An 11707-nucleotide genomic window follows, 5' to 3' on the forward strand; every position below is an offset into this window, starting at 1 on the left:
AGTTTACGTAACAGTAAGTATGTTTCCCCACACCGTTTCACACTTTTCGTAGTCGAATTTTAGTTTTAGAACTTACTTTTTAGTGTACAGTAAAAGATATTATGTACCTATACCCCCAAGCGCAAATACTTTTATTTCACTAACGAGTGACATCAAAAATACATGATCAATAGAGCTTTTGTGTTGTGTACCTATATAGGTCAATACAATTTTCTTTCATTCAACTCTATCGCCCACTTATTTTTCAGTTGACTCTACAATCATGATACACTTTTAAATACTTACCACTTTTAAAAAGTATTTTACTCAGCAAATATTATGTACTTAATTTATTAGTAATAACTATTTTCTTTCATTTCTTAAATCTGTTTCTTTATGTTCCACATACAGATCGTGAGGTTTATCCTCCATCGTTCTTAGTATGTCTAGCAAATATTGGTGTATAAGTGTCTAAAGCGGAGAAACTAGGTTTCTGGCACGGAATAACTAATGGCTAGCCGGCAGAAAGGCTCTACAATACTATTGCATGATACAATAAAATGCAACGCTTCAGTAGAAAGTAGCCATAGTGCCATAAGCACTATACAATATTACTTACCTACAAAGGTGTAGTATAACAGTCTGTTATTATGAAAAATATATTTAGATACCTAAATATTCTCTATACATAATATGTCATATAATATGTAAAATATATGTATGAATATTTAACAAAATATTACAGTATCACTTTTTTATAGCCTACTTGTTTTTCCACAATGTCATAATGCTCTTATACCTAGTATTTGTAAAAATATAACAGGAAGATATCTCGTTTCTATAGTTTTACTAATGTGATAAAAATCTAACTTGAGCCTTCTTCGTATGGGACGGGAATAGCGTATTCCAAAGAAAAGTAAAACTGCTACAATTTTATGATTTTTCTACTATTATTATAGTAGAAAGTCTTTCTTAAACCAATGCTTTTTTTCAACCAACATCCTGACCTGAGTCCAACAAAAGCAATAGCGGAATAGAAAAGCTGTGAAAAGAAAAAGTTTTTGCTGTTAAAACTTTTAATATCTACCTTAAGTTGTTTGTTCTACCGACTTTAGCACTTGTTGTGCTATAAATATTTTAAACACCTCTTAGCTGTGTTGAACAAGTTGAGTTATATTTATGATGGTTCTCAGGTTACTTCTGGCACATCACGGACCTGCACTATGACCCGTTTCACAACTCCCCCGAGTTTAAAGGTACGTAGAACTAAGTCGTTTATGTTTACGTTAAACGTCTAAAGTTTATGATATTTTTAAATATTTTTTTATTCTTTTACGATACACTTTAATTTGTCTTATAATTATCAGCTAATTTTATTTTATTATGGTCTGAGTGATTTTAGTATGGGTCATACTATATGCACGAAAGCTAGAAAGATCTCTGACATCAGGAATCCATGGAGCAGTGGCCGCTAAAGCTAATGTCGCAGTATTCTAGCAGAGTGGCCGATGGACATGTAAATCTGTCATTTGTTTCTGTCCAGGATGTCGCCACGGCCACAACCACAAGGAGCACTCGCACCGCAACGGGCGGCACCGGCTGGAGACGTGCGACGCGTCGTGGTCGCTCATCCAGAGTGCGGCCGCCTTCATGGCGGAGAGGCATCCTGACACGCTAGAGTTCGTGCTGTGGACCGGGTCAGTTGCTGTTTTGTTTAATAGAGTTTAATACAGTTTGTAGAATAATGTTGTAAAGAAGAAGGATTTCATTGTTTTTATTTAATAAGGTCCGAAATTACTGGGTCGATATCCAAATTCTTTCACCAGTATAATTCTATGTTATTTGTGATAGCTATAAGCTACTTTTAAGTATGCTGGAATCTCACAGAAAATCTTTTATATTTTACGCGACATATTCAATAAGTACCTACTAGCTTATTTTTTATTTTATTTTTTGCAATACCAAGTTACTTAGTTTCTGCAGTCCAAAGCTGCTCCATTTAGGATATCATCAATGAATAATTTCAGAATCCGCCTTTGCAACATCATGCATGAAGCATGACTCCATTTGTATTAATCCACTTGGATGGCGTTTATTTGGTGCTTTGGTCAGTGAATTTTAGATTTCAATGTTAAATAAGCTTCAAAATAATAACGTCTGGTCATTGTTTACTTCATAGTTGAAGTAATTATCCAAAACAACATAATTATGAAGACCAGATCAGCTGGAGAAATCTCAGTTCTGCCTACAATGTTATCAAGGGCAAACACTTTTAGCAAACAATATTAGGATGTCATATTTGCCGGCGGTATGTTTGCCTGAACCCGTGTATGTTTTGTAAGCGCCGTCGAGGGTAACGTGTCTTTGTTTGTAGGAACACAAAGGTCGATCAAATATGACCTTGTGCAAATGTTATAGCGAGAGCTGATCTGATATTACCTTATGAAAATACTGTAACCGTTCCGTGTATAGGTAATCTACTTTTATTCCAACTATTGTCATTCATGTAAAGTTCAAAGGTCATGTTTTATATTATTATGTTTCTAATTTGACTATGCTATTAGCTTGGAGTATTAGGAATGCATTTCACATGAATAACTTCATTTTATTTCAGGAAATACATAATAAAGTTATTTAGTATGTAACATTATGTAAATGATGATAATAATTTCAGAATGTTGATGATTCTGTGAAACAATTTCAGCTTCGTATTGAAATAAACACAAACACGTAATAAACATTATACTGGGTATTTGTAATCAGAAAAGGGGTCACGTAACTCGTTATTTAAAATAAACTTTGGTTCCACAACTTCGGAATTCCGCGAAAAAAAATTACTGATATGTACATTGTAAACTCAGTGTTCAAAAGTAAAGAAACAACATTGGTTTGATTGAATTGTTTAAATATATATTGGATATTTTGCGAGCGAGCGTCACATGATTTTGCAACTTTTAAAAAGAATGTTATTTTATATCTTTATCTGCTGGATGCGTCCATTTGGATTACATAAAAAATATTTTCAATACTAACCGGAGTTGGAGAACCAACTTGGTTATAACATTTATAAATTCTACATCTAAGGTAAACATATAGATTAGAATATAATAAAATACTCTTTATTTTGCATCATGAAAGAAAATTTTACAAAAAGCTCCTATTGCTTAAAGCAATCTCTACCAGACAACCTTTAGATGGAGAGACAATTTTAACACCGTTTATGGCAGTTGTGGTGCATACACATACACATCTGTAGTGTGTACACCTCAGGGTCTCCAGGCATGAAGTTTAACTAAAAGCCCCTTCCCTACCCCAACAGGGACATCCTCTCGTCCTCCATGGAGCACGCCAGCGAGGAGCTCAAGCTAGAAGCCGTCAGGAACGTCACAGATGTCCTGAGCCGCACCTTCAGCAGTCAGTTCGTGTTCCCGGCGCTGGGACACAACGACCCGCCGCCCTCGCGCCGCCTCGTCGACATGTGGATGCAGTGGCTGCCCACCGAGGCGCTGGACACTTTCGAAACTGGTATGTGTCTTTGGCAGTGTGAAAATCTAGGGATGGATGAGTCAGAAGCTATAAGCGGTTAGAAAATAGAAGCGGTAAGAAAGTTCGCTCGCTTGCAAGTCAGTTCTGACTACCCCTTCGGAGATTACAGTCGTGGGCATTATGTATGTATGTATTTAAGGTCTATGTTTTACGTTCTGCGCAAAGCATAGGGTACTCATATTATTATATCTGTTTTGAGTATTTTGTATGATGGTGATATTAAAACAACCTCAAACACAACTACAAATAATATTATTTGGACAGAAAGTCCTTTCCCATCACCGGTTGAATGTTATTATTACATTAACCACTCATCTATGTTGATGCAAATTGCAAATCACTATTACCCATACACCCCTTTTAAGGCACACACCACAGGTTTTAATCAATATTATGTTTCATGCGGCTTGCAATTTAGTTTGTGAATGAAAAGAAAAATCGTGCTCTCGCTGATATTAGTGGAATCATAATATTATTATTCAATGAGAGATTTTATCTCTAATTTGCCTATATCCTATATAGGTACGTGTAAAGGTTCTACGTATATGTATAACGTTGTATAAAAAATGAAAAACGTATTCTTAAAAGAATACATATACTTACCCAAATTATTATTATGTATTCAGATGGGAGTTAATCGTAATATTTACTGTCAGAATGGTTCCTAAGTGGTGTTGAAAGCTTTTTACTCCAGGGAAGGTGCAATAAGATAAGATCAAAATGATATAAACATATTTCTTCGACGGCTACTTATCATGAATATTCCATTTCTTTGTCATTCTATAAATACACAAATGGTAAAAATACAATATTCATTGAACGGGTATATATTTTCCACATTTCCACTTATTGTTTTTCTTGGCCTCTTTTCATTCATTCTCCATTGACTTAACCCTGAATTTTCGTAAGAAGGTCCCGTCTTTTGATTTATATTTGGAATCCTAGTATAAAAAGACGGTCTATTTCATTTACATAAATTAACGTTTTGTCATAGATTTTTCGTCGGAGAACTTAGGTTACTGATATAGCTTAAAAATTGCTAGCTGTTAGTGTCAGTGTGGCCAGGTCATATCTGCTGAAAGACTACTGACCTTTGGTATGTAGACAACGAACTGGTGGTCAGTAGTGCTCGGATTAGGAAGGTCGAGGTCAGATAGCCAGGTGCCTACGGGTTGACTTTATTCATGAATAAAGCTTCTATTGCCGTTAAAGAATTGGCCAATAAACAACTGATAATGAGTATCTCCTACCCAGCAGTGCTATAGGTGCCTATGGGTTGACTCTATTCCGCGTCCCGGCGACCCATTGGTAAACCAAACACAATAGATTTTTAATTGCCACTGATGATTTCTCGGGATGTGAGGGGTTGAGCCGTTAACGAAATATGTGACAACAGTGATGATGACGATTATAATATATATAGTACCTATATATTCCCCACAGGCGGCTACTACACGATAGAGCAGTCGCATAGCAAGCTGCGCATCGTGGTGCTGAACAGCAACCTGTGGGCGGGCGGGGCGTCCCGCTCCGACGCGCATGCGCACAGCCACGCGCGCGCGCAGTGGAAGTGGCTGGAGGGCGTGCTGGACAAGACGCGCAAGCAGCATGAGATGGTGAGCTGGGGTTTTGAACCGTCGTATTAGATTTAATGTACGGTGGCCTGCGCCTAAAAGTATACAGGCAGAGTTTTAAAAATAGCGATATCAAGCTCACATGCTGCTCAAGCACATCCACATAAACACCACTGCTACACACATCACACACAACACGTCCCCGGATTTATAACAGATGAAGCTGGTCCCTTCATCATCAGGGATCGCTATTTTAAAAACTCCGCCTGTATACTTTTAGGCGCAGGCCACCGTACCTACAGTTAATATAAACCTGGGGGGTCACTCTATGTATACGATGAAAAACTAGGTTTCGGAGCACTTCTGCGTGAGCCACGATTCTATCTCGTTGTATTAAACGTGCCGATTGCAAGACAGCTATCATTCGTAAATTTTTCGTCAGTATAGAGTAACCCTCCTGACCCCTCTTAGAGTGACATTGCTACTGAGAGGGTAGGTTTCTTTGCAGCCCATTGTACACTTGATTCAATATTTTGATTTGATATTTTCGCGGATCCTGAACAGAATAATTGATAGTTATTTTTCAGTGACTTCTCATATTCTTTTACAAAATATTGATGAAAGGTTTATAAATTTAGCTTTGATCGTTATCTCTCGTTATACATTATACTTAGGTACTTACACATAAGTTATGAATCTACCTTATTTATAAATCTAAGTTTCACATATCTAAGCATACATACATACACACGGTAAGCAACTTTGCTTTATACTACGTAGTGATGAAGAACAATAAAGTTCATTATTCCAATTATAACGATCAAAGCTAACTGAACTAAGTTGCAAGCGTGACACTACTGCGAGTTCACAACAACTACGGATGTAAGATCGGTACAAAGTTTGACACTTCGACAGACCTAATCGGTCTCTTGAGGCAGTTGGCCAAGATTTCAGCTCGTTTTACACTGTGCTATATTTTTTTTCCTCAACAGTTTGTACATACTCGAGTAGATTTATGTAATTTGACCTAGATACTTACTAGTTTTTTCTAAGGTTGTTCCTATTTAAATTCCGAGTCAGTTTCCATCTCATAATGGGTATATTTAATTCTGAACCTACCTACACACTGAATAAACATTGAACACGACTTAAATTGGATTAACAGAAAAAAAACTTTCCATTGCTTACCCAAGTGCGTGGGAGTTGAACAGGCTTAATAACATTGTTAACAGAAATGGTAACCCGGTAAAAATAATACTTGATAAATGAAATATTAATCTTTAATTAAAGAGTATCAAATGTGAAAATACAGTAGAACAACTGAATTTCATAAAATACCTTTTATTTATAAATACAAAAAAAATTACATCACCCACGCAAGATTTAATCTTTTCACTACATAGAGAATATAATTATGTTACATACGTATCGTTCGTACGTACGTCGTCGACCGGGTACATTGAACCAACGGCAACGAGTAGACCACTACATGACCTTGGATATAATTTTACCTCTAATTTGAATACAACACGCTGTTACCAGCTACCGTACCACCACCGGCACATTAGCAATTAACAATCGATAAGCACATAAGCAGCGTCGCTCGCCCGTCAAACATCTTTCACATCCATACAATTTACGTCAGATTTGACAAGCGAGCGATTCTGCTTAAGCCACAGTTTCACCATACTCTGTTAGATCATAACAAAGGATTAGTCGTTGACTTTTGACAAATCTGACAATAATTTAATATGGAGATGACGTATAATTGATCTAACAGACTATTGCAAAACTAGACATAAGAATTGTAAATTGCTAATAATCGGTGGTGATAATCCCACAGTTGGGTCAACAACTACACGACCTTTGATATTATTTTAATTTGAATCCACCACTTTCTAACCAGGTGTACCTAGTGGCGCACGCGGGGCCCGGCATGGAGGAGCGCCCCAACGCCGGCAGCGCCTCCGCGGCGGGGGGCGGCGAGTTGTCGCCCCTAGCCAACTCGCGCATCCTCCACACCATCCGCCAGTACAGTGACGTCATCGCCGGACAGTTCTACGGACATCGGCATGCCGATACCTTTAGGATAATTTACAATGAAGGTTGGTAGCTGAAAGAGAATTTTATGAATTAGAATTTTTTGAGAATTTTATGTATATATTTAGAGTTAGGGGTTAAAAAACAACATGATTACGGAAATAGCTTAAGTACTTCAAGTAAAAAAGCCTTATTTACTCAACAGTAGATCTATAAACCAGAAATAATATTATTATTTCCAACGTAAAAAATCAATAAAACTATATTACGAGAAACTGTATCTCTAATAAGTATACATAAGCAATCGTTAGGAATTACACAAAACTACATAGCTAACGAAAGAACATTGACCTGCCTTGGGGTCGATCACTGTCAAAATTTCACTCTATATATTTTTTTATAGGTCGTCCAGTCTCGTGGGCCTTTTTAGCGCCCTCGCTGACGCCGCGCGGCGCCGGCAGTGTCTCCAATCCAGGATTGAGACTCTACAAGTTTGACTCTAATACCGGCAAAGTAAGTTGAAAGTAAAACTATTGGCGGTTAAACTTACCGATAAGTTTTTTTGCCAACTCCTTACGAGCGCCCTTGGTAGATGCCTATGTCCAGCAATTAATAATGATTTCCGGCTGACAATAATATTTTTTGGTTTTACAATCTACCATAAGATGCCGCAACCACTGCAGCATAGAGATAATGAATAAGAAATGCATCAACGTCTGGTGTTGGCCTTTCATCTAATCAATACTGCCAAACGGTTTCAGGTCATTGAACTAGCTGACTAGGCCATTTTAACGCTATTAATTTCCTTTCTATTAACATTTTAAGTGTTTAAATACAATACTTTTTATGTTTTTTCCTACCAGGTGCTGGACTACACACAGTATTACCTAGACATAAGCCACACCAGAGGTGAAACCCACTGGTCCATAGAGTATAACCTGACGCAGTATTACGGACTTAGAGAAGTGACTGCAGCGTCATTAGATGCCCTAGCCGACCGGATACGAAACCATCACGATAGGGGAGTGTTTGCCAAGTAAGTCTTATTACTAAGCAGTGCCCCAACCACGAGTGGCTATGTGTATAACGCTTTGTAGCTGAGCGTCTTCCGATTGGTTACATTTTTGTTCCTGTCCAATCACAGCGCCTTGTTCCAAAATGTCGTACACGTCCGCCAATGTATTGAGGGATACTATTGTAGATACTATGCTAGGCATATATTATTTGACAAATAAAACTATATAGACGTTATTTAATTTGTTACTCTCTCCATTTACACCGATTGAAATTGCGGAAAACATATTTTGATACAAAAATAACCACCTGAAAACTAGGAAGTACTAATAGCGAAGCACGATGAAAACTGCAACGTATGAGTCACTTCCTAGATACTCCATTTTCAGTTTAAAAGCGCTACTATATTTTGATAGCCCCATCTAATATTGATGTGATGCAATTTATAAAGTATTTCCCTCGTCGAGTATGTGTCCACTAGGTATTGAAACTATAAACAATCTAGGCATCGGACATAAACAATACTGGTTGCTTGTTCCGAACTAGAATCGAATCCCTGACTTGGCGAACAGCCAACTCTATCAGAAGACGGTCTTCAAGAAATTATTACTTTGCACGAACATCTTGAGTGCCAAAACGGTGACTTGTACTTTATACGATGCATTTCATTACTGACACGCTATAAATTACAAGTGATAGTGAATACTAAATTACGGGGTGAAGCTTTTACAGTTCAGTTTTATAGGTGATCCCAAGAATAAGGTTTATTCGTGTACCTGGCAGCGTACTAAACAGACTTATGTAGGGTAGATCTAGTCTTATTTTAAATTTACATTTCGTTTCACATATTTATTGAACAACAATCCATTTATTGCACTTACTCAGCAACTTGCGGAGACCACTTGATGTGGGTTGGTACTTGGTTTTCAACGCATCGTTGCAAGTTTAAACCCATATAGAAGAAAAGCACCCATATAGAAGAGATATCGCAAACTTGTTTTGACAACGATTTACGGATTCAAATTGTATTGAATTTGATATACTTATTACTTCGTAAATATTCGTTTTGACTACACGATAGGGCCTCTGAACCTATCGAGCGAACGAAAAATATTGTCTTTTAATTAAGAATCACCACTGACGTTTTCTGCAATCCTCAGGTACCTAGCAGCGTTGCGCGCGCGCCACGCCACCGACACAGACTGTGACTCAGCGTGTGTGCACGTGCACTTCTGTGCGATCACTCGCGCCGACTACCACGACTTCCGCGCGTGCGTGAGCAACCCCGCGTCGGCGCTGGCGTCGCGCGCGCCGCACCCTCACTCCGCCGCCATCTTGCTTTACGCCATCTTGGTTTTAATCTCAACCTAAGGGCTCATACAAAAACACTCGAGACACCTGCGATTTGGGCCGTTTTTAACAGCATGCGGATTTGATCACGCGCGCGGGATTGCCTTGCACGCGTTCATACAAGTATTCGTTGTAACGCGTGGAATATACACGCGAGACGCGGGAAAATGGCGTGCCATCCCGCGTGCGTGATGAAATCGGCATGCTGTTAAAAACAGCCTTGGAGGGAGACGTTTTTGCGATGCAATGCTAATTTGCAGTTATGTGTGGGAGCCCTTAGGTCTACGGAACTTTTTAGTGTCTATAATTAGGTATAACATACATAAATATGTATATTTTTAAAGTGCGAATGATCTCATGGTAGATTTATCGGTTGGTGATTTTATTGGAGTTTATTTTACTGTTATGTATCTAAATTGTTGGTTATTATTTCGTAAAACGTGTGTATGTATTGTAAATATACGTAGTCTTATTTACTTAACTCGATGTGTAATAGTGGGTAAACACCTAAATAACTCAGATATCATTAAAAACATAATCGTTGATGTACCGTATTCATTAGGGGCCGTCCATTAATCACGTGAGGTAGTTTTTTTTCATTTTTTGACCCCCCCCCTCCCCCCTGGTGATATTTGGTGAGGTTTGAGACCACCCCCCCCTCCCCCCTCCTGGATCACGTGTATTTTTTTGTAAGTCTATGTAAAGGCTATTTTTGACTAGAAAAAATAAACTAAAATTGCGTTTTGAATTCAAAAACATTTATGTGTACCTATTTGCAATAAATTTATTGTTCTAATCCTATAAATCCTATCCTATACTACAAATCGTTCAAATTTTTGCGTCGTTCCAAATTGCGGTTCAGAAATACCTAGCACTTTTTGACAAAATTTAATACACGTGATGTCTAACGAGACCCCCCCCTCCCCCCTCGTGATGTTTCGTGAGGTTTTCCGTACCCCCTCCCTCCCCCTTTGAGCCTCACGTGATTAATGGACGGCCCCTTAGATATTTATTTAAGTATCTACTTGTATGTAAGGATCCATGTCACTAACTTCGATTGATATTATGAACAAAATTTTGTAAATAACTGGACTGAAACAGCATTGAAAATGAATAAAAAGAAGTTTGATGATTACACGATTTGTCATTATTGTTCCATCAATATTTCCCGAATCACAAATAAGTATTCCTTTTTATATTTCTTCAATGAGGCACAGATCTCCGGCTGCCAATTGCCTTCTCCCCCTTCGCGAGACAAAAAAACCGATGATTGGCCACAAAAACATATTCACGCAATATCCGCACACTGTATTCATATCCGCATTTTCATAAGAGTATTTTTCTAAAGGCCAAACCTAAAAACGCTCGAAAGAAGTGGGTCGCTCTGACCCTTTCTAGAAAGCTGCAAATGTGAGGTATTTTCTGCCAGTATTGTGTGACCTTTGACGTCCTCCCCTGCACCGGGGAAGACTAGGGAATCCGGGGGGAGGCCTGAACTCTTTAGCAGGTCTCTGATACTGGTCAGGAGCATTTGGCGGCCATGCGTAGTGTTTTTTATTTTTCTATGTATGAATGTAGACCGATATAGGGCGATAAAGGGTTAGTCGCCCGTGAAAAAAGTGGAAAAGTCCCGTTCGGAGCCCGCACTTATGAAAGGATACGTCACTATAGAGGCCTTTTGTCATCTTGGCTTAGTTTGGAAAGGTTATGTGATCGATAAATCAGATAAAATTACCCTCTTTATATTCCATACCAGCCACTACGCTGTTAAGCGGGGTCCACAAGCTCTTTTATCAGCTGTGAATGTTATATTTGTATCTAAATCATAATTGCAACAGCGACGCATTTAAAATGCATATTATAGCTTTTATAATAATTCTGGCCCACAAATTGAATTAATACATGCGCTTTGGGACGTGATATCTATCTGTATCGTGTAAGTACCTTCAGATCATCAATTTAATTACGGCTGGTGAAAAAAAACATTTTTAACCAGCTTTAGGTAAAAGAAAAGCGATTCCATTTATTATTTGTAAAAAAATAAACAGTTTCATTCTTTACACGTAAAATCTAGACTAACGACCGTTCAGATTTTGCGATATTTACTTAAGTATTCTTTAGAACATCGAAGTTTTTTTCCACAAATAGCGGTTAGAAAAGATAATGGTTTCTTATTTTTTACCATCCAGTTGATATGGGTTACA

The 11707-nt window shown here is 38.1% G+C and overlaps 1 protein-coding gene across 1 annotated transcript in view; it reads left to right on the forward strand.

Annotated features, from left to right (window-relative positions):
* The window catches only part of LOC105380351 (acid sphingomyelinase-like phosphodiesterase 3a), a 34630-nt gene extending 24571 nt beyond the window's left edge, over window positions 1-10059 (forward strand). Inside the window, exons 3-10 of the mRNA XM_038106935.2 lie at window positions 1173-1235; window positions 1523-1676; window positions 3299-3504; window positions 4969-5141; window positions 7006-7204; window positions 7543-7652; window positions 8003-8175; window positions 9314-10059. Coding sequence (XP_037962863.2) covers window positions 1173-1235; window positions 1523-1676; window positions 3299-3504; window positions 4969-5141; window positions 7006-7204; window positions 7543-7652; window positions 8003-8175; window positions 9314-9524 — 1289 coding nt within the window. The 3' untranslated portion in view covers window positions 9525-10059. The remainder of the gene's footprint in view (window positions 1-1172; window positions 1236-1522; window positions 1677-3298; window positions 3505-4968; window positions 5142-7005; window positions 7205-7542; window positions 7653-8002; window positions 8176-9313) is intronic.
* The last annotated feature ends 1648 nt before the right edge of the window (window positions 10060-11707 follow it).

The sequence above is a fragment of the Plutella xylostella genome, chromosome 9 (genome assembly GCF_932276165.1).
Source record: "Plutella xylostella chromosome 9, ilPluXylo3.1, whole genome shotgun sequence".
Taxonomy (NCBI): domain Eukaryota; kingdom Metazoa; phylum Arthropoda; class Insecta; order Lepidoptera; family Plutellidae; genus Plutella; species Plutella xylostella.